General features: G+C 42.6%; 2 protein-coding genes across 7 annotated transcripts in view; both read left to right on the top strand.

The window, feature by feature from the left end:
• Positions 1-8,564: 8,564 nt before the first annotated feature.
• LOC112243017 (protocadherin gamma-C5-like) overlaps positions 8,565-24,328 on the top strand; it is a 140,372-nt gene continuing 124,608 nt past the window's right edge. For 2 of the 6 annotated variants that reach the window (XM_042309463.1, XM_042309433.1), the window contains exon 1: positions 8,565-11,077. In XM_042309463.1, the coding sequence (XP_042165397.1) occupies positions 8,687-11,077 (2,391 nt within the window). In that variant the 5' untranslated portion in view covers positions 8,565-8,686. Of the gene's footprint in view, positions 11,078-21,169; positions 23,716-24,328 lie in introns of those variants that run through there. The other 4 variants (XM_042309449.1, XM_042309423.1, XM_042309456.1 and 1 more) reach the window with 4 other exon arrangements.
• Positions 11,606-14,246, top strand: LOC112230688 (protocadherin beta-16-like). Its single transcript, XM_024396941.2, has one exon. It carries the CDS (start codon positions 11,760-11,762, stop codon positions 14,244-14,246), a length of 2,487 nt encoding a protein of 828 aa, XP_024252709.2. The 5' UTR covers positions 11,606-11,759.

The raw sequence follows: 24,328 nt of genomic DNA, 5'->3' as shown, positions 1-24,328 counted from the left end.
AAAGAATGGACTGGAGAGAGAGAGACACAAAGACCTCTGAGTCTAATACCTAACAGCCCTCAGCAACAGCACATTATACACAACCAGCCCTCTCAACTAACAAGAGCAAATTTCTTTAAAAAGTTGAATCAGAATAATGGTCCCATGGTCCTGTGGACCTAAACTACTGTTCAAAAGTTTGGGGTCACTTAGAAATGTCCTTGTTTTTCTTTGCAGCTCTGCCTAGAAGGCCAACATCCCGGAATCGTCTCTTCACTGTTAATGTTGAGACTGGTGTTTTGTGGGTACTATTTAATGAAGCTGCCAGTCGAGGATTTGTGAGGCGTCTGTTTCTCAAACTAGACACTCTAATGTGCTTGTCCTCTCGCTCAGTTGTCACTTCTCTTTCTATTCTGGTTAGAGACTGTCACATCTGCTCCCGCTCTTCCCTCCCCCTGGCAGTTGAGGGCGCCAGATTGCCTTGCATCACGCTCACCATCACGCCATGCCCTCCATCACGCTCACCTGCCATCCATCACGCTCACCTGCCCTCACTCACGCTCACCTGCCCTCCATCACGCTCACCTGCCCTCCATCACGCTCACCTGCCCTCCATGCTCACCTCCATCACGCTCACCTGCCCTCCATCACGCTCACCTGCCATCCATCACGCTCACCTGCCCTCACTCACGCTCACCTGCCCTCCATCACGCTCACCTGCCCTCCATCACGCTCACCTGCCATCCATCACGCTCACCTGCCCTCACTCACGCTCACCTGCCCTCCATCACGCTCACCTGCCCTCCATCACGCTCACCTGCCCTCCATCACACTCACCTGCCCTCCATCACGCTCACCTGCCCTCCATCACGCTCACCTGCCCTCCATCACGCTCACCTGCCATCCATCACGCTCACCTGCCCTCCATCACGCTCACCTGCCCTCCATCACGCTCACCTGCCCTCCATCACGCTCACCTGCCCTCACTCGTCACTCGCTTCAGCGTTATTGGACTCACCTGGACTCATTTATCACCTGTTTATTTCCTCCCCTATATTTGTCAGTTCCCTGCTCTGTTCCCCGCTGCTGCAATGATTGTTTTTGTCTGTGTTTTCTGTTTGAGGACGTTCTTCCTGTCTTGTTTTATGTCCATTATTTATTAAATGTTACTCCCCGTACCTGCTTCGTCTCTCCAGCGTCAACTCATGTGACAGGGACAGTTTGTGCTGTTCTGTGAGGGGAGTAGTACACAGCGTTGTACGAGATCTTCAATTTCTTGACAATTTCTCGAGTGGAATAGCCTTCATTTCTCAGAACAAGAATAGACTGACCAGTTTCAGAAGAACGTACTTTGTTTCTGGCCATTTTGAGCCTCTAATCAAACCCACAAATGCTGATGCTCCAGATACTCAAATAGTCTAAAGAAGGACAGTTTTATTAGTTATTTAATCAGCACAACCGTTTTCAGCTGTGCAACATAATTGCAAAAGGGTTTTCTAATGGTCAATTAGCCTTTTAAAATGATAAACTTGGATTAGATAACACAACGTGCCGTTTGAACGCAGGAGTGATGGTTTCTGATAATGGGCCTCTGTACACCTATGTAGATATTCCATTAAAAATCTGCCATTTCCAACTACAATAGTCCTTTACAAGATTAACAATGTCTACACTGTATTTATGATCAATTTGATGTTATTTTAATGGACCAAATAAATGTGCTTTTCTTTCAAAAACAAGGACATTTCCAAGTGACCCCAAACTTTTGAAAGGTCGCGTACATTTTAGGTTTCCCCCTAGCATTACACACCTAATTCCACTAATCAACTCACCATCAAACCTTTGATTAGTGGAATCAGGTGTATAGTGCTAGGGGCAATCCTGACCAGGCCTGCAGATAAGAGGGAGCGAGAGGCCCAGACCCCAAAAGGACTCTCAGCTGGGTTAGATAACACATCACATTGAGTTATTTATTTTTTACTGGCAGGAGACAGCTCTCTGATAAACTATACATCTGTACTGGCTGACAGGGCTCTCCTTGTCAGAACGAGAAGAACTTCATTCAAATCCTTGTCTGGCTCATTTCAGTCATTTAAGCAAATGGATAAACGACTGCATGTCTCATCTTACTCTCTCCTGATTAAAAAGACTCATGAACCATCACAGCACACAGAAATCCCCAGTAAACCTTGGGCAACATTGCCCCTCACCATCATGACATAAAGTGCCCTTGTGTGAGTACTGTGTTGGCAGAAATATTCCTGATGAATCCAGAGGAGTGATAGAGTTTATTCAGAAGGCCTTGTGCTGCCAGTCCCAGTGCTCTTCTGGCTCTTGAAAGGAGTGTTTCGTTCTGCTCTTGCTCTGTAGACCTGTACTGCAGTCTGAGTGGAGCTGGCAAGACTTCAAGGGCCCAAATAGAGGGAGAGAGAGAATTCACATCTCGTACACATCCTTTGCGTGATATAGGGGATGGCTTCCATGGATACGCAGGAATGACGCTGTCCCCTTTGATTCTGGGTATCGACGATGACATTAAGTGTTAGAATGTGATTGACAGAGACACAGCATACAGACAGACACGGAGATATGTCCCGTGTCATCAGGGCATCAGTGTCAGCTCTTATTTGTTCAAAGACATAATACCATTTCCATCACAACGGCAATGGCAACCTCGTCAATAAAAACACTTACTTAGTCAAGAGGAAGAGGAGAATAGACTGTGATAACATAAGGTCAGAAAGGTAAGAAGAGGACATTTCATTATAGGGGTCATATAAAGGGTCTGGATTGATGGAGACAGTCTGACTGTTGGTCGGGGTAAAGTGTTTACCAGGGCCTGAATGAGCTGAAGCAGTGCCGCTATTTCTGCCTCGTCCCCCTGGGCTTGCCTGGATGAGTACCCAGCCATGCTGTCTGGGAGTAAAATCATTCACAGGCTGCTTCACTCATGCAGACTGCTTCCCTCACAGAGGCTGCTTCACTCACAGAGGCAAAACTGGGGAAATCACTCACAAGGGACAGCACCAAGCATGAGTCCCACAGTGGGGAATTGCAATAAATACATATACTGTTAGTGTTTTGGGATTTAGCCATACCATTACTGTTAGTGTTTTGGATTTAGCCATACCATTACTGTTAGTGTTTTGGGATTTAGCCATACCATTACTGTTAGTGTTTTGGATTTAGCCATACCATTACTGTTAGTGTTTTGGGATTTAGCCATACCATTACTGTTAGTGTTTTGGGATTTAGCCATACCATTACTGTTAGTGTTTTGAGATTTAGCCATACCATTACTGTTAGTGTTTTGGGATTTAGCCATACCATTACTGTTAGTGTTTTGGGATTTAGCCATACCATTCCTGTTAGTGTTTTGAGATTTAGCCATACCATTACTGTTAGTGTTTTGGGATTTAGCCATACCATTACTGTTAGTGTTTTGGGATTTAGCCATACCATTCCTGTTAGTGTTTTGGGATTTAGCCATACCATTACTGTTAGTGTTTTGGGATTTAGCCATACCATTCCTGTTAGTGTTTAGAGCAGACATCGCTACACTCAGAAATGTAGATTTCAAATTATATAAAAATAAAACTGACAGATTTGATAACAATTAATTTTTTTCAACTGTGTGTGAATGTGTGTTTGTGTGTGTGTCTGTTTCTTTGTTCTACGATAATTAATATAATGTATCCCTGGAACATTGTATTATCATGCGTATAAACATCCATGTTACTCTGGTTGAGCCCCAGGCTGACTGTGTGGTAATTGGAGACGCAGAACGGAGACTGATATTGACCTCTCACAACCCCGCTGACTCAATCCCAAGGGCAAACTCAGCAGATCCAAGAGGCCAGTGTCACCGTAAGGCCATTTCTAATGCACCACCACACATGCCAGCTGTTTGTCCTTGAACACACACACACACAAGATCCCTAAAGTGGCCTGTTTTAAGGGAAGAGAGCCTCCTTTAAAACAGACCAATTCAGGTATCTGGAAGTATATGACTGATGGAGAAGTTAAAGCATCCAGTGCCTGCTGCTGGTATGCCAAGGCAGATGAGGAGGATGGAGTTCTGGGTGACATTCAGTCAAATTAGCTGCATTAGCCTTTTATCTGTCTGTCCATATGGGGGGGCGTCAATGGAATGGAATGTTCATCAAAGACATCAGCACTGAAGTCAGTGACTGGTAAGGTGTCAGGGGAGTTTTTTTTTAAACACTCCATCATCAATGTCGGATTTGCAGTCAATTAGTTGCTGTAATACAGTGGAAATGTGGCAGAGAGTGTCTGTGCTCACTAACAAGCTGAAATGAGATGACATGCAACCTCATTTATCATGCAATTGGGAGTGTTAACTGTCAGTGCTGATGATTCCGTGTGTTTACAGTGGGGCAAAAAAGTATTTAGTCAGCCACCAATTGTGCAAGTTTTCCCACTTAAAAAGATGAGAGAGGCCTGTAATTTTCATTATAGGTACACTTCAGCTCAGCTCAGGTACACTATGAAAGACAAAATTAGGAAAAAAAAATCCAGAAAATCACATTGTATGATTTTTAATGAATTTATTTGCAAATTATGGTGGAAAGTAAGTATTTGGTCAATAACAAAAGTTTATCTCAATACTTTGTTATATACCCTTTGTTGGCAATGACAGAGATCAAACGTTTTCTGTAAGTCTTCACAAGGTTTTCACACACTGTTGCTGGTATTTTGGCCCATTCCTCCATGCAGATCTCCTCTAGAGCAGTGATGTTTTGGGGCTGTTGCTGGGCAACACGGACTTTCAACTCCCTCCAAAGATTTTCTATGGGGATGAGATTTGGAGACTGGCTAGGCCACTCCAGGACCTTGAAATGCTTCTCACGAAGCCACTCTTTCGTTGCCAGGGCGGTGTGTTTGGGATCATTGTCATGCTGAAAGACCCAGCCACGTTTCATCTTCAATGCCCTTGCTTATGGAAGGAGGTTTTCACTCAAAATCTCACGATACATGGCCCCATTCATTCTTTCCTTTACACGAATCAGTCGTCCTGCAGAAAAACAGCCCCAAAGCATGATGTTTCCACCCCCATGCTTCACAGTAGGTATGGTGTTCTTTGGATGCATCTCAGCATTCTTTGTCCTCCAAACACGACGAGTTGAGTTTTTACCAAAAAGTTCAATTTTAGTTTCATCTGACCATATGACATTCTCCCAATCTTCTTCTGGATCATCCAAATGCTCTCTAGCAAACTTCAGACGGGCCTGGACATGTACTGGCTTAAGCAGGGGGACATGTCTGGCACTGCAGGATTTGAGTCCCTGGCGGCGTAGTGTGTTACTGATGGTAGGCTTTGTTACTTTGGGCCCAGCTCTCTGCAGGTCATTCACTAGGTCCCCCCGTGTGGTTCTGGGATTTTTGCTCACCGTTCTTGTGATCATTTTGACGCCACAGGGTGAGATCTTGCGTGGAGCCCCAGATCGAGGGAGATTGTCAGTGGTCTTGTATGTCTTCCATTTCCTAATAATTGCTCCCACAGTTGATTTCTTCAAACCAAGCTGCTTACCTATTGCAGGTTCAGTCTTCCCAGTCTGGTGCAGGTCTACAATTTTGTTACTGGTGTCCTTTGAAGGCTCTTTGGTCTTGGCCATAGTGGAGTTTGGAGTGTGACTGTTTGAGGTTGTGGACAGGTGTCTTTTATACTGATAACAAGTTCAAACAGGTGCCATTAATACAGGTAACGAGTGGAGGACAGAGGAGCCTCTTAAAGAAGAAGTTACAGGTCTGTGAGAGCCAGAAATCTTGTTTGTTTGTAGGTGACCAAATACTTATTTTCCACCATAATTTGCAAATAAATTCATTAAAAATCCTACAATGTGATTTTCTGGATTTTTTTCCCTCATTTTGTCTGTCATAGTTGAAGTGTACCTATGATGAAATGCATGTGCATTTGAGTATCTGGTGTTTAAAATACTTTTTTTCTGTGTATTTGAGCCCAAAATAAGTACTTTTATTGTAGTATTTGAATGGTTATTTGTAAAAAATGTCTACCCAATTGTATTTGAGAGTATTTTCGATTACTTATTTCAAATACTATTTTCAAATACTTGGGTTTAGTGCATGGGAGTATATAAGTCAGTGTATTCAAATATAAACATTTAAACTACTTATTTTCAAATAATATACATCTGAATACGTGTGTGTGTGTGTGTGTGTGTGTGTGTGTGTGTGTGTGTGTGTGTGTGTGTGTGTGTGTGTGTGTGTGTGTGTGTGTGTGTGTGTGTGTGTGTGTGTGTGTGTGTGTGTGTGTGTGTGTGTGTGTGTGTGTGTGTGTGTGTGTGTGTAAGTACATAATGTGCAACAGACTGAAAAAAGAGAGGTGTGTATTTTTTGGCTATTTCTTCTCCTACTGTACTGTATAGGCATCAACCCAAATTGTTACTTAATCAATTCAACAGCATTTCATCACTTAGCATAAAGCACGCCATAACTATTACTCTAAACAAAGCATACCTTTAGAGTAGTCTTCTCACAGCCGAGCCTACCTTCGGATAGACGAAAACAAATGCTCCTTGAATGCAGCGTCAGGCGGAACCTTTTTCAAGGCGCGGTCAACAGCGCCACGTTGCACTCCAAGCAGGAATATCTTGCCTGGATGTCTGGTGAGCATGTAAAGCTTTGTTTGATACCGTTTTATGTTTGTATATCGGCTCATGCAAACCTGTAATAAAAAATATAATTTATTAACGGTAATTGTTCGTGTCGTCTAATTTTGATCAGCGGATGTATTCGAATTAGTAGCTTGCTAGAATGTTTCAGGCTTCCAAACAGCAAACAAAAGTTTCTTCCATAGTATTGCAGTGACCTATTTATGAGCGTGAATAACGACTCTGCCACTCAAGCTTACTATTGTGGCACAGTCCTTTGTCGAATATATGCTGGGCTTCGCACCAAAAGGCTGATGGTTCGAGCCGCACTCCCTGCCTATTTCATTACAGTATGTTGACAATATGAATTGTACGTCTTCTAATCTAGGCCAATAAAACAACATACAAATTACAAAACAAGGTTAGCTGCTGTTAGCCCAGTAGTTCAGCTGCTGCATTGACCAAAACATGCATAGGCTGTAGTGATGGGTTACTCACCGTAATGGTTTGTCTGTAGATTGATTTGTGTTTTCTTTACTGTGTCAACTCACCATGGCAGCTCAACCAAGACAGAATTTCGATTCAATTAATTCAGGAAAAGTTACTCTTCAAACCAGTTGTGTTATGACCATCGAATATTGGGCTTATTTACGTGAGTGTTTGTAAATAGCGGTGCTCTGACTCCATAATTTAGGTGTCAATGAAGATTCAACTGCATTTCAACTCTGGTTTAGTGTTGCTTTAATTTAAGATGCATTACAATGTTTTGCTTTTGTCACATTTTCGTGTTAACGTGGTCATCTACTCATCTCATTGGGAATAGTGGGTTATCTTACATAAGTTTGCAAATGCGATGATGCATGGAATGCTTTATTATATGGTGAAAATGTGCTTCCCCAAACTTGAAACTCTCATGTCTAACTATCTTAGCTGGAATTAGACTCACATTCCGTTCAATATGTTTCCCAGATATTTGCAGGGATGCAGAGAAGCACACGCCAGTGTGTGTGTGTGTCAGTCACCAGATCTCAACCCAATTGAACACTTATGGGAGATTCTGGAGCAGTGCCTGAGACAGCGGTTTCCACTACCATCAACAAAAAAACTAAATACGTCATTTATTGTGGAAGAATGGCGTCGCATTCCTTCAATAGAGTTCCAGATACGTGTATAATCTGTGCTAAGGTGCATTGAAGCTGTTCTGGCTCCTGGTGTTCCAACGCCCTAAGATACTCTATGTTGGTGTTTCCTTTATTTTGGCAGTTAACTGTATGTGGCAGTGATGCGACTGCAGATAGCTTCTGGCTAACTTCTTTATGAGATGGGTTGTACAACCTGCATACCTTGACCAAATTAGATCTGAACATAGAGCTGGGGATTAGAACGCATGCAGCAGTAAGGGATTGTGTTGATCTAAGAAACCATGCTTTCATGTTGTACTGATGTTGTTGTGGTTGATGTAAATGTTTTCTATGAGGTTCTGTTGTTGTTGAAAATGTCACTGCCCACTGTGTTTATTCGGTCCAACCTTCCTTTCCCTTTATCCGGCGTGTGCTCTGCTGCCGCTGTCCACGGTGCTGAAATGGTTCTCCCTCTGCTGCACTGCGAGCGGAGTCTTATCTGACGGGCTGTTTGCAGTTAGAAGCTACGGCTAGGGCAAACTCATCTAAGTAGTCTACGAATTAGTGGTCCGGTGTCTTCTATTAAAACGTCAGATTGTAAAATGCACTCAAACATAATAGAGTAGGCCTTTCTAACTTATTATTTCACATTTAAATGCTGCACGGCGTCTAGATTCAGATGTATTGGCCATGTAGTCAGAGACTGTACACTAATCGCTCTTGCGTTTTTTCCTGTAGCCTCATGGCGTCGCTCCTCGCCAACTCTATGCTGTGTGTTTTTAGAACACTCCCATTTCGTTATGAGCTATATGAGCAGGATTTATCCACACAGCCATTTCCTTGCGGAGCATAACACGGAGTACTGTAAAATAGACCATTGGCCTTTGGGGTTTTGTGTAAATACTGGGCTTATTTATATAATTTTTCATGTTTATGCGATTGCCATAAGTGAATATGTCGGCATCTACTACATCATGCGGATCTAAATGGCGTTTGCAATGTGCTATGCTTTTGCTTGCTATCGTGCGGGCCTCTTTTGCGGACATTCGATATTCTGTTCCAGAGGAGACAAAGACAAAACATGTAGTCGGGAGCTTAAGTAGTGACCTTCGTTTGGATGTTAAGCGACTGAGGGTTCGGAAGGCCCGAGTTGATTACCAGGGAGAGAAACGGTACTGTGGAGTAGACTTGGACTCCGGAGATCTCATTGTTCTCGAGAGAATCGACAGGGAGACGCTTTGTGAAACTACCTCACCCTGTATCTTGCATTTTGAGTTCATCCTGGAAAATCCTTTGGAGCTGCACAATATTGGGCTGGAAATACAGGACATAAATGACAACGCACCTCTTTTCCCGAAGGATTTAATCAAACTGGAAATAAGCGAATCTGCAACAACAGGCAGTAGATATAAAATAGCTTCTGCTCGAGATTTAGATGTAGGCATTAACTCTGTTCAAAGCTATGTGCTTGGTCAAAATGGTTATTTTGTTTTAGATGCAAAAATCAGCAAAGAAAGGTATATTGAAATTGTATTGCAAAATAGTCTCGACCGAGAGAAGGAAGGCGAACATTATCTAATGCTAACGGCAATTGACGGGGGGAATCCACTTCGGTCTGGTAGTGTTGCAATAAATATTCTCGTAATTGATGTAAATGATAACGGTCCAATATTTTCGCAAGCTGTGTATACGGTAACCGTTTTTGAAAATTCACCACAAGGTACCTCCCTGCTCAAGGTAAGCGCAACTGATAAAGATGAGGGTGCGAATGGTCACATTACATATTACATTAATCATGCATCTGAAAACACAAAGCGTTTATTCACTATTGACCAAAACAGTGGGGAGATTACTGCAATTGGCGAGCTTGACCACGAAAAGGCCTCCTCTTATGAAGTGGAGATACAGGCGGAGGATGGTGGGGGGCAGGCCGGACACTGCAAAGTCCTCGTTGAAATATCTGACATAAATGACAATGCACCCACAATAACTGTGAAATCAGTCACCAATCCGATTCCAGAGAACATCCCAGCGGGCATTGAAATAGCTGTTATTAATGTAAAGGATCAGGACCATGGAGAGAACAGCAGAGTGAAGTGCAACATTGCGGAAAACCTACCTTTTAAACTCCAATCCTCAATTAAAAACTACTTTACCTTAATAAGCAGCGCCCCTCTGGATCGAGAGCAAATCTCTGAATATGATGTCACCATAATAGCAACAGATGGAGGAACGCCGTCATTGTCGTCAAGTGTTATTTTGAGTTTCCACATTTCTGATATAAATGACAACCCACCTGTGTTTGAAGAACAATCCTACAGCGCCTATGTGACTGAAAATAACAAGCCTGGCTCCTCTATGTGTTCTGTTACTGCCATAGATCCAGACTGGAGACAGAACGGCACAGTGGTCTATTCTCTATTGCACAGTGAGATCAACGGTGTTCCGGTGTCCTCATTTTTATCCATTAACGGAGACACGGGGGTGATCCATGCTGTGAGAGCATTTGATTATGAGCAGTTTAGGAGCTTCAAAGTCCACGTTGTAGCCAGAGACAATGGTTCTCCTCCCCTCAGCAGTAACGTGACTGTGAGTGTCTTCATAACAGATGAGAATGATAACTCCCCCCAGATATTATACCCTGCTCCAGCAGGGAACTCCTTGATGACTGAGATGGTCCCCAAAGCTGCTCTGGCGGGGTCCTTGGTTTCCAAGGTGATAGCTGTGGATGCTGACTCTGGACAAAACGCGTGGCTTTCATATCACATCGTGAAATCGACTGATCCGGGACTTTTCATGATTGGTCTCCACAGCGGAGAGATCAGGGCACAGCGGGACATTTCTGAATCTGACAGTATGAAGCAGAACCTTGTTATATCAGTGAAAGATAACGGACAGCCCTCTCTCTCTACAACCTGTGATGTATATTTACTCATATCAGATAACTTGGCTGAAGTTCCAGAACTGAAAGACATGACTTACGAGGATAGTTCCAAACTAACTTCCTATTTGATCATTGGTCTAGTCTCTGTCTCCACCTTTTTCCTGACTTTCATTATTCTCATCCTGGCCGTGAAGTTCTGCCGTAGGCGAAAGCCTAGAATGTTGTTTGATGGAGCAGTCGCCATTCCCAGCGCGTATTTCCCTCCCAACTATGCAGAGGTGGATGGAGCTGGAACTCTGCGCAGTTCTTACAATTATGACGCATACCTGACAACGGGCTCACGCACCAGTGACTTCAAGTTTGTAACATCTTACAATGACAGCACCCTGCCTGCTGATCAGACACTGGGGAAAGAAAGCAAAGATCAAGATTCGTTAGTGAACACCAAGGACTTGAACGAGGTAGGATTGTAAATATTTATGCTAGTACTGGATGTTGTCATTTAATTTGAGCCCAAAAGCATGATTGCTTTCCTATAAATGTTAACTTACATATCTTGCTTCATTATTTTTAATTGTGCAAACGGTTCATCGACCCTTTTTTCTCTGAACAGCCTTTCAATACCCTCGGTCTACAACGTACAATTTCAGCATTTCGTTTGAAATTCTTCATAATTGTAGGCCTATTTCCCCCATCATGACTTTGTCCCTGTTTTTTTCTGTTTTGCAGCATGTCTGTATTCATCATGACATCACCATGGGACTTCTTATAGGCTTAAGAATATGATTATTAGATCAATTCAGCTTCACATATTGTTAATTTGATTATGCATATTACACATTAGCCTACAGCATGGCTAGGCATACGATGTCCTACTCTGGTAATGGAAGCGTTCCTTTATTTAGTCAATGTTGATTTGTAACACAGCGGGTCGCTGTTGGCTTACAAAAGCAAAAATACAGATTGAAACCCACCCACTCCTGCCCCCAATCCGTCGTTATATTTTGTGTGGTGACTGCTTTCTTGCATAAAGCCTTTCACGTTGGATACCCTTACCAAGGTAGAGGTCATATTTGCAGAAGTTTTTGTATATATAGCCTACACTAAGAGGTTTGGGATCATTTGATTAATCTGAATTTTATTATGGAATATAAAAGAGGTTCCATATTGAGGCGAGGGCGATGGACCACCTTTGTCTTCCTATTATTGACCGTCCATCAGTGTGTCGGGGATATTCGCTATTCCATTGCAGAAGAAATTAAACGAGGTTCTGTGGTTGGGAGATTTTCTCAGGATTTGGGCATCGATGTAAAAACACTGTCCACCAGAAGACCAAGGATCGAATTCGAAGGTAGTACACGATACTGCGACATTAACCAGAAGACTGGAGATTTGATTGTGAACGAGCGGATGGACAGAGAGGAGCTGTGCGGACAAAGGCCGTCGTGTGCTTTGCATTTTGACTTCTTTTTGGAAAACCCTCTAGAGTTGCACCGTGTCACGCTTGAAATCCAAGATGTTAACGACAATTTCCCAACATTTCCCAATGAAGTAATCAAATTAGAGATCCGAGAATCGGCCAATAAAGGAGAGCGATTTTCCATTGATGAGGCCCTCGACACAGATACGGGAGTCAATTCAGTTCAGGGTTATACTCTATCGGCAAATGAACATTTCACCTTGTCTGTTCACACAAGTGCTGATACGGGTAAATATGCAGAGATCGTACTAGAGCATGAACTAGACCGCGAAAAACAGGACGAACTATCACTTATTCTGACAGCTTATGATGGCGGAAAGCCACAGAAATCTGGCACAGTGGTTATACAGGTCCGGATACTAGATGCTAATGATAATGTCCCTGTATTTACGCAGTCTATTTATAAGGTGAGTGTGCCTGAAAACGCTCCATTGGGTACTGCCGTGGTCACTGTCAGTGCCAGCGATGCAGATGAAGGGGCGAATGGACAGGTTACATATGAATTTAGTCATATTTCTATCAAAACAAAAAATACTTTCTCTATTGATCCAAGAAGTGGAGAGATTAAAATAAAATCAATGATAGATTTTGAAGATACGTCTTCATTTGAACTGCGAGTTAAAGCTAAAGATGGAGCAGGTCAGGCTGCTTCATGTAAAGTTATTGTCGACGTCGCTGATATTAATGACAACGCCCCAGTCATACTTATTAAGTCATTCAAATCACCATTGCCAGAAAACTCACCAGCCGGTACAGAGGTCGCCTTCATTTATGTACAGGACAGAGATTCTGAGTCCAATGGCAATGTAAGATGTTCTATTGAGCAGAACACATACTTCAAATTGTCCCCGTCAATCAAAAAACACCTTTCCCTAATAACTGCTGTGGAATTGGATCGTGAGACACAGTCCGAATACAACATCACTCTTATTGCAACCGATGAAGGACATCCTCCGCTGTCATCATTTCAAACTATTACGTTAATTGTTTCAGATGTGAATGACAACCAACCTATGTTTGACAAACAATCCTACAACGCCTACGTGACTGAAAATAACAAGCCAGGCTCCTCTATGTGTTCTGTTACTGCCAGAGACCCAGACTGGAGACAGAACGGCACTGTGGTCTATTCTCTATGGCCCAGTGAGGTCAACGGTGCTCCGGTGTCCTCATTTTTATCCATTAACGGAGACACGGGGGTGATCCATGCTGTGAGAGCATTTGATTATGAGCAGTTTAGGAGCTTCAAAGTCCACGTTGTAGCCAGAGACAATGGTTCTCCTCCCCTCAGCAGTAACGTGACTGTGAGTGTCTTCATAACAGATGAGAATGATAACTCCCCCCAGATATTATACCCTGCTCCAGCAGGGAACTCCTTGATGACTGAGATGGTCCCCAAAGCTGCCCTGGCGGGGTCCCTGGTTTCCAAGGTGATAGCTGTGGATGCTGACTCTGGACAAAACGCGTGGCTTTCATATCACATCGTGAAATCGACTGATCCGGGACTTTTCATGATTGGTCTCCACAGCGGAGAGATCAGGGCACAGCGGGACATTTCTGAATCTGACAGTATGAAGCAGAACCTTGTTATATCAGTGAAAGATAACGGACAGCCCTCTCTCTCTACAACCTGTGATGTGTATTTACTCATATCAGATAACTTGGCTGAGGTTCCAGAACTGAAAGACATGACTTATGAGGATAGTTCCAAACTAACTTCCTATTTGATCATTGGTCTAGTCTCTGTCTCCACCTTTTTCCTGACTTTCATTATTCTCATCCTGGCCGTGAGGTTCTGCCGTAGGCGAAAGCCTAGAATGTTGTTTGATGGAGCAGTCGCCATTCCCAGCGCGTATTTCCCTCCCAACTATGCAGAGGTGGATGGAGCTGGAACTCTGCGCAGTTCTTATAACTATGACGCATACCTGACAACGGGTTCACGCACCAGTGACTTCAAGTTTGTCAGATCTTACAATGACAGCACGCTGCCTGCTGATCAGACACTAACAAGATGTCCAGATACATTATTAGAAGGGAGTATCACCACGCTCAACACTGCAGGAGAGGCTAATGAGGTAAGCCTTCACTCATCTGAGATACCACCGTTTGTACGTGAGCTGTTTCGTTGTGGGAGAATGGGTTATGCATGATGAAAATACATTCTGGGCCTTAATGGCTTCTGCCATCCTATAGAAACAGTAGGTCTATACTCGTTTTAGATGATAACATCTTAGTAGGGTACAATGTGGAATTTATCCACTCATTGTTTTGTTTGATTGGTTGAGTTTTGAAGGTGCTCGCTGTTTCTTCTCTTCTCTGTGAGGAGTAATTCACTAAGGGTTTGACTTGATGGAAGCAGTTTGCTCCTTGTTTGTTTGGCCTGTGGTTTCCTATAATTAAAACAAGCAACGCAGTTTCGGTTGCTTTTAGTTGAGTGTACCTGTGATGTTTTCTTCACAGATGTTCTATTGGAGTTGACAACAAAGCTTGATGGAGATAGGAAAACATGGTTTAGACTACTTTTGAAAAGGAATCAGGCATTTTATAATAAATGGATTGTATTGACCTGGATAGAGTTTTTGATGTATTTTGAAACTTGATTACATATTGTTATCGATGTGTGTTCAGCGTTGTGCATTAAAATCCCCATTGCCTACCGTTTTTTTGCAGTCGCCTCCATTTCAGCACCGGACCAGTGGACACCGAGGTGACTGTTTTAGTCTCCTGAAGTCTAATGGTCGAAAACTCAAAGATAGAGTGCGAAAGAATTAGCGTTATTTTGATGACTAACGAAACATCGATAGTGAAATCGACAGTTTTCATGATGGTTGAAATATTTTATTATCCAGGAAAAATACATGTTGCAACTAGTCTACTAATGGCTTATTGTGTGACTATTTAGGCATATTGTGTTCATTTCTCCTAATAGCGTACCTCATCCATGTCTTCTCATGATCATGTCACGATGAGGTTACCACTGATTTGAAGCCTATATCTTTCATGTTTTAGGAAAGTCGTCTGCGTTTGGAGAATATGATACATTCTAAGAAGGACACACGGAAAACAATATTAGCCTACGAGCATGCTGTTTTTCTGATAGACTCATGATGTCGCTTTCCACCAGCTAAGTACAGTTAACTATATCCCTCCACCTACTACGGGGTGTAGGCTCCATACAGCGCGTCGCATTACCATTTCTCACTGAAAAGCGGTTAGACATTGTAATTATTCTTCCGTTTGGCTATTGATTGTGGACAATTGGCCTTAATTGCTATTAGACATTGAAGATGGTCTACAAAGGCCGTACGTTTTTTGAAAGAGCTGTTCGTCTTTCTTTTCGCCTTGTCTTCATACACATCAGCAAAGGAAACGTGAGCTATTCTATACCAGAGCAGGTGAAACGCGGATCTGTAATTTTTTAAATTTATTTTTATTTCACCTTTATTTAACCAGGTAGGCTAGTTGAGAACAAGTTCTCATTTGCAACTGCGACCTGGCCAAGATAAAGCATAGCAGTGTGAACAGACAACACAGAGTTACACATGGAGTAAACAATTAACAAGTCAATAACACAGTAGAAAAAAAGGGGAGTCTATATACATTGTGTGCAAAAGGCATGAGGAGGTAGGCGAATAATTACAATTTTGCAGATTAATAACACTGGAGTGATGAATGATCAGATGGTCATGTACAGGTAGAGATATTGGTGTGCAAAAGAGCAGAAAAGTAAATAAATAAAAACAGTATGGGGATGAGGTAGGTAAAAATGGGTGGGCTATTTACCGATAGACTATGTACAGCTGCAGAATCGGTTAACTGCTCAGACAGCAGATGTTTGAAGTTGGTGAGGGAGATAAAGTCTCCAACTTCAGCGATGTTTTTCAAACTAAACGTTCCAGTCACAGGCAGCAGAGAACTGGAACAAAGGCGGCCAAATGAGGTGTTGGCTTTAGGGATGATCAGTGAGATACACCTGCTGGAGCGCGTGCTACGGAAGGGTGTTGCCATCGTGACCAGTGAACTGAGATTTGGCGGAGCTTTACCTAGCATGGACTTGTAGATGACCTGGAGCCAGTGGGTCTGGAGGAATATGTAGCGAGAGCCCTATGTGACTAGAGCATACAAGTCGCAGTGGTGGGTGGTATAAGGTGCTTTAGTGACAAAACGGATGGCACTGTGATAAACTGCATCCAGTTTGCTGAGTAGAGTGTTGGAAGCAATTTTGTAGATGACATCGGGGTGAGTCGAGGATTGGTAGGATAGTCAGTTTTACTAGGGTAAGTTTGTTGGCGTGAGTGAAGGAGGCTTTGTTCCGGAATAGAAAGCCGATTCTTGATTTGATTTTTGATTGGAGATGTTTGATATGAGTCTGGAAGGAGCGTTTACAGTCTAGCCAGACACCTAGGTACTTATAGATGTCCACATATTCAAGGTCGGAACCATCCAGGGTGGTGATGCTGGTCAGGCGTGCGGGTGCAGGCAGCGAACGGTTGAAAAGCATGCATTTGGTTTTACTAGCGTTTAAGAGCAGTTGGAGGCCACGGAAGGAGTGTTGTATGGCATTGAAGCTCGTTTGGAGGTTAGATAGCACAGTGTCCAAGGACGGGCTGTTTTCGGAAAAATACTCAAGGTTCTGATGTTGGATGTTATTTTTTGGTTTAAATTACACTTCGTTTTTCACAGTTTGATGTACACATTCAAACAAAATAACCTATAGACTTCCTTCGGTTTCCTATTTAAATTTAGTACTGTGTAGGCTTAATTATTTCCGGATTTCTTAGTAGGCTGGTGTATCGCTGTGATCTCTACACCAATTCTCAAAATCTTTCGATTTGTCTTTTTACATCACCATGTAGGTTCAACAATTATTTTTTCGATAGTAGTATCATTTAGGTAGAAGCTTAAACAGTTTGTCTATGGCATCCTGATTCATATGTTTAACAGGCACTGCAACTGTTATTCGTCTTTAAGGAAGTCTGGTTGTTGTATTCGCCCATAGTAATTCTGACATGCAGTAGACTAAGCGTGTTTTCTTACCCTGTTTTAGAGTAACTGAATGGAGGACAATGTTGAGTTTTTAAATGAAATCCGTTTAAAAATAAGAACGTGACATGGACATATAGGTACTTTATTATTCATTTGTCTGATTTCTCATTTCACAATAAATATATTGGAGTAGATCGAGATGTAAGCCTATTGCGTTGTCGCGTTCTGAAACATCTCCATTGATAATTCAGCAACGCTTGAATTCAGCACCAGGCACGTGGACAGCGACTAAACTTTTTTCATTCACTTTAACATCAGTTCAAATCCTGCCAAACTCAAATGAAGACGTGAACAACACCACATGTTGGTTTGTTGAGTGAGGACACGTTGATAGCTAGTGGAATCCGTGCATTAAATTGGCTTGAAGGAGAATGTTGCGACTAGTGTTAACTCAATGTTTTTACCTTATGGGACTGTTCCGATTCATGAAAAGGGGTTCATACATCACACAAGCATTACTTTACAATATTTCTGTATAACTATTTAGTATTTAACTGAAGTTATAGGCTACATCATATTTGTAGGAATATATAATTATAAGATATAAAATTATTGTGTGGTGTTTTTTTAATGACTCAGGATGTCGCTGTTCACCAGCTAAGAAAAGTTAGGCAGCCTACACTTCTCAACCCGCTAATAGATTACTCAGAAGGCGGATACAACCTACCGCGCCATTATCACTGAGGAGCAGTCGGCCAAAGGACCTTATTTCTTCAGTTGGGTAATTTATCTTAGCCAATATTTGTAGTAGCCTACATTGCATAATTCTCTTTTTCACCTTGTAATTGGAATATTTTCGTTTTTTACATCGAAAATGGGCTACATTGGATTTACAGTTTCAGCTTTTGTCCTCCATCTGGCTTTTGTTCTATCCCTGATACGCATCAGCAATGGCGATATGACCTATTCTATTCCAGAGGAGATGAAACGCGGATCTGTGGTCGGAAATATAGCCAAGGATCTTGGGTTGGATATTAAGAGACTGTCGGCTCGAAAAGCTCGTTTAGAAGAGGATGGAACTAAACACTTCTGTGACATTGACCTGAATTCGGGAGATCTTGTTGTCGCTGAGAGAATTGATAGGGAACAGCTTTGCGGTCCGAGGATTTCATGTGGGCTCAAATATGAAATGGTTCTTGAAAGTCCTTTAGAATTGCATCGCATATCTCTTCAGATTCAGGATGTGAACGATAATTCACCACAGTTTGCAGATGATGTTATCAAATTGGAAATAAGGGAATCAGCTGATAGAGGTGAACGTTTCCCCATTAATGAGGCCCACGATGCAGATATAGGTCAGAATGCAGTTCAAAGCTACTCTTTACAAAGGAATGACCATTTTGTCTTGAATGTTCATACTAATCGAGATGGGGGAAAATACGGTGAGTTAGTGTTAGAGAAAGAGCTGGACCGAGAACAAAAGCAGGAGGTGACGTTGTTACTTACTGCGGTTGATGGTGGGACTCCACAGAGATCTGGTACTGTAGTTATACACGTCACTGTGTTGGATGCTAACGACAATATTCCAGTATTTAGCCAGGACGTGTATAAGGTCAGTCTACCAGAAAATTCTCCGTTGGGCACTGTAGTAGATACAGTCCGCGCAACTGATGTAGACGAGGGGGCAAATGGCGAGGTAACATATGATCTAGGTCGAGTTTCTGAGGAGTTGAATAATTTGTTTCACCTCGACAGTAAAACTGGGGTTATAATACTGTCTGGACCGATAGATTATGAGAAGCAGCCCATTTATGAGTTGCGCGTCCTCGCCAAAGATGGTGCAGGTTTGGTGTCATACACAAAAGTACTGATAGATATTACTGACGTAAACGACAACGCACCAGTGATATTAATAAAAACCCTGACCAATCCAATTCCCGAGAATGTGTTACCTGGCAGAGAGGTGGGCATCATTAACGTACAGGATAAAGACTCTGGGGGGAATAGACAGGTCCGATGCTCCATTCAACAAAATGTTCCATTCAAATTAAATCCCTCAATCAAAAACTATTATTCTCTGGTAACAACGAGTGAACTCGACCGTGAGATAATATCAGATTATAACATAACCATCACTGCCACGGACGAAGGGACTCCTCCTTTATCCTCCTCAAAGACTATTCATTTATCTGTGTCAGACGTGAACGACAACCCTCCTATGTTTGACGAACAATCCTACTGCGCCTACGTGACTGAAAATAACACGCCTGGCTCCTCTTTGTGTTCTGTTACTGCCAGAGACCCAGACTGGAGACAGAACGGCACTGTGGTCTATTCTCTATTGCACAGTGATGTGAACGGTGTTCCGGTGTCCTCATTTCTATCCATCAGTGGAGACACGGGGGTGATCCACGCTGTGAGAACATTTGATTATGAGCAGTTTAGGAGCTTCAAAGTCCACGTTGTAGCCAGAGACAATGGTTCTCCTCCACTCAGCAGTAACGTGTCAGTGAGTGTCTTCATAACAGATGAGAATGATAACTCTCCCCAGATATTATACCCTGCTCAAGCAGGGAACGCCTTGATGACTGAGATGGTCCCCAAAGCTGCTCTGGCGAGGTCCCTGGTTTCCAAGGTGATAGCTGTGGATGCTGACTCTGGACAGAACTCGTGGCTTTCATATCACATCGTGAAGTCGATTGATTCTGGACTTTTCACTATTGGTCTTCATAGCGGAGAGATCAGGGCACAGCGGGACATTGCTGAATCTGACAGTATGAAGCAGAACCTTGTTATATCAGTGAAAGATAACGGACAGCCCTCTCTCTCTACAACCTGTGATGTATATTTACTCATATCAGATAACTTGGCTGAAGTTCCAGAACTGAAAGACATGACTTATGAGGATAGTTCCAAACTAACTTCCTATTTGATCATTGGTCTGGTCTCTGTCTCCACCTTTTTCCTGACTTTCATTATTCTCATCCTGGCCGTGAAGTTCTGCCGCAGTAGAAAGCCCAGAATGTTGTTTGATGGAGCAGTTGCCATTCCCAGCGCGTATTTCCCTCCCAACTATGCAGATGTGGATGCAGCTGGAACTCTGCGCAGTTCTTACAATTATGACGCATACCTGACAACGGGCTCACGCACCAGTGACTTCAAGTTTGTCAGATCTTGCGTTGACAGCACGCTGCCTGCTGACCAGACACTTAAGAAGAATCTAAATGAACCTCTTGGAGAAAATATCGTCACTTTCAACACCTTGGGGGAGTGCGAGGTGAGATTTCACAGCTTTGACCATGTGATAAACGAAAATGCTTGATTTGTTTATTTAGCCGTTTTGCATAGTCCATCATATGAAACTATAGGTAGCTTACTTTATTGTGTGTTAGGCTAATATTATTACAACAGTCTTGTCTCCTGTACTCTTTCAGTCATTTGATTCAGTCCCATTTTTCATCACTGATCATCTCTGAGGATGTATTTATTTTCCCGTCTTGATCCCATTCTACTGTGATTTAGTAAAACACGTAGGTACGTTTCAGCACCACTTAAAAAACTGCAATAGGTAAAGACGTGGATTATGTTTGAAAGAAACGCCTGATTTTAAATGCCTTTTTTCCCCCTTCGAAAACTGCAATGGGTAGAGACGTCAAAATATGTTTGAAAGAAAGGTCTGATTTTAAAACGACCCTTTTCCAGTGATTATATTTGGAATTACTTTATTGGCATGGTCTTTTGAAGACTACATGGACAGACTACTTTGCCCATTGATCATTCGATTGAGATGTTGACTCACATGGGCTGTAACACAAAAGGGGATTCGTGTTTTTACAATCCTGCATTTTGAAATAGTCTACCTCTGTTGATATGAGGGGTCCCATTATGTATCTTTAAAAACAATTCAACCCGGCATGTTTTCCTATGCGTTGCAGATCTTCTCCATACAATTGGCGAGAGACTTGCACAACTATTTTCTGCAGTTTTATGAAACTACACGGAGGGTCGCTATTCACCAGCAGTAGCTTTATAATGAATATCTCCACCCATTCTTGACATTTCCAGTGAGGGAGGGGACATCATTATTGCAGTGTAAAAGTCTCCTGCTTAACATTTTTAACGTGGTGCATTTTGATCTGCTGGTTGTAAACGTTTCTTCGGTTGGATAGCACTGATTTTTACCACACTAATCGGCCTAATTGAAATGAGTTGTGTTACCTGAAAATGGAATACAAGCGATTCTCGTTCTCTGCATCGATGTTCGGCCTGGCTTTGTTTCTTATCCTGCTGCACACCAGCTATGGAGACGTTAACTATTCTGTTCTGGAGGAGATGAAACGCGGATCTGTTGTCGGAAATATAGCCAAGGATCTGGGACTGGATGCAAAACGACTTGTATATCGGAAAGCTCGTTTAGATGTTCAAGGTAGCAGCAAGCGTTATTGTGAAATCAATCTGAATACTGGGGATATGGTCATCGCTGAAATAATAGACAGGGAGCAGCTTTGCGGTAGGAGGATTTCATGCACCTTAAAATACGAGATGGTTCTGGAAAATCCTTTAGAATTACATAACATAATCTTACAGGTAGAAGATATTAATGACAATAGCCCACAATTTGGGGAAGACAGCGTTACGTTTGATATCCGAGAGTCAGCAGTCAAAGGCGCTCGATTTTCGGTGAATCCGGCTCATGATGCAGATATAGGACTGAACGCTGTTCAAAGCTACACTCTACAAAGGAACGACCATTTTAGCCTGGCTGTTCATACCAACACAGGTTCTGAAAAGTATGGTGAGCTCGTGTTAGACACAGAGTTAGATCGAGAACAAAAGCAGGAGGTGACATTAATACTTACTGCGGTTGACGGTGGGACTCCACAGAGATCTGGTACTGTAGTCATACACGTCAATGTGTTGGATGCTAACGATAATACACCAGTGTTTAGCGAAAATGCCTATAAGGTCAGTGTACCAGAAAATGCTCCATTAGGTTCATTAGTTGTTACTGTAACAGCCATCGATGCAGACGAGGGGGCAAATGGAGAAGTGACGTACGGATTTGGACCAATCTCAGAAGAATTAAATAAAATATTTTCTCTTGACCCTAAAACGGGAGACATCAGGATAGCAGGACAGATGGATTTTGAAGAAGAATCCATTCATGAATTGCGGATCAAAGCCAAAGATGGCTCGGGATTGACTTCCTTTGCCAAAATATTCATAGAAATTACAGATGTTAATGACAACGCCCCAGTGATATCTCTTACATCCTTGACCAATCCCATCCCAGAGAACATGTTACCTGGCAGAGAGGTGGGCATCATTAATGTATTGGATAAGGACTCTGGGGGAAATAGACAGGTCCGCTGCTCCATTCAGCAAAATGTTCCTTTCAAACTAAACCCCTCAATCAAAAACTATTATTCTCTGGTAACAACGAGTGAATTAGACCGAGAGAACATTTCAGATTATAACATAACTATCACTGCCACTGACGAGGGGTCTCCACCGTTATCCTCCTCGAAGACTATTCATTTATCTGTGTCAGACGTGAATGACAACCCACCAGTGTTTGAGGAGCAATCCTACAGCGCCTATGTGACTGAAAATAACACGCCTGGCTCATCTGTGTGTTCTGTTACTGCCATAGACCCAGACTGGAGACAGAACGGCACGGTGGTCTATTCTCTGTTGCCCAGTGATGTCAACGGTGTTCCGGTGTCCTCATTTTTATCCATTAACGGAGACACGGGGGTGATCCATGCTGTGAGAACATTTGATTATGAGCAATTTAGGAGCTTCAAAGTCCACGTTGTAGCCAGGGACAATGGTTCTCCTCCACTCAGCAGTAGCGTGACTGTGAGTGTCTTCATAACAGATGAGAATGATAACTCTCCCCAGATATTATACCCTGCTCCAGCAGGGAACTCCTTAATGACTGAGATGGTCCCCAAAGCTGCTCTGGCGGGGTCCCTGGTTTCCAAGGTGATAGCTGTGGATGCCGACTCTGGACAAAACGCGTGGCTTTCATATCACATCGTGAAATCGACTGATCCGGGACTTTTCACTGTTGGTCTCCACAGTGGAGAGATCAGGGCCCAGCGGGACATTTCTGAATCTGACAGTATGAAGCAGAACCTTGTTATATCAGTGAAAGATAACGGACAGCCCTCTCTCTCTACAACCTGTGATGTATATTTGCTCATATCAGATAACTTGGCTGAAATTCCAGAACTGAAAGACATGGCTTATGAGGATAGTTCCAAACTAACTTCCTATTTGATCATCGCACTGGTCTCTATCTCCACCTTTTTCCTGACTTTCATTATTCTCATCCTGGCCGTGAGGTTCTGCCGCAGTAGAAAACCTAGAATGTTGTTTGATGGAGCAGTCGCCATTCCCAGCGCTTATTTCCCTCCCAACTATGCAGAGGTGGATGGAGCTGGAACTCTCCGTAGTTCTTATAACTATGATGCATACCTGACAACGGGCTCACGCACCAGTGACTTCAAGTTTGTCAGATCTTACAATGACAGCACGCTGCCTGCTGATGTTACACTGAAGAGAAGCCCAACAAAGTTATTAGAAGGAAGTATCATCGCACTCAACACTGCAGGGGAGCCTATTGAGGTAAGACCGAACTAAAAGTAGATACCACTTTTGATTGTGTGCTAACGCATCGGATGTTATGATATCAGAATTGCTTTCCTAGTGTGGTAGTGGACTTTTTAATGCCTTTTCACAAGGGATATTCTTTCTATTTCGTTGTTAGTGTGTATACAATTAGGGATACTTTCCCAATCATGGAGTGTGTTTTCCTTTCCCTTCCTGTAGTATCCTCATTGCCTACTACATTTTTCTTTAAGAACATTGGCTACTTTTCCACGTTTCAGCACCAGGTTAGTGGACAGCGACGTAACCATCACTTTACCTTAGAGTATAGTGGATATATAATTGCTGGGTTTGATTAGTAATATGGATTATGCATCGTTGGATTTTATGTGGACCGTTGATATATCTTATCTATGTGTTGTTGTTACTCGGCAACCATGAATAATCAGACTGTGGCAACAGTATGGAAATATTGAATTTATTTTTCCTATCTTGTAATATATGATTACAAAAGGAGCTAATTGCGCACAACTATTGGTTTTGCTCTCTTCTCTTGCTAAGCGACATGAAACGTTCGTGATACTTTGCACAACACAAGGATGGGGGAAATATTGACCAAGATGATAAATGA

The sequence above is a fragment of the Oncorhynchus tshawytscha genome, linkage group LG30 (genome assembly GCF_018296145.1).
Source record: "Oncorhynchus tshawytscha isolate Ot180627B linkage group LG30, Otsh_v2.0, whole genome shotgun sequence".
NCBI classification, from domain to species: domain Eukaryota; kingdom Metazoa; phylum Chordata; class Actinopteri; order Salmoniformes; family Salmonidae; genus Oncorhynchus; species Oncorhynchus tshawytscha.
This window is presented reverse-complemented; position numbering and strand designations above follow the sequence as displayed.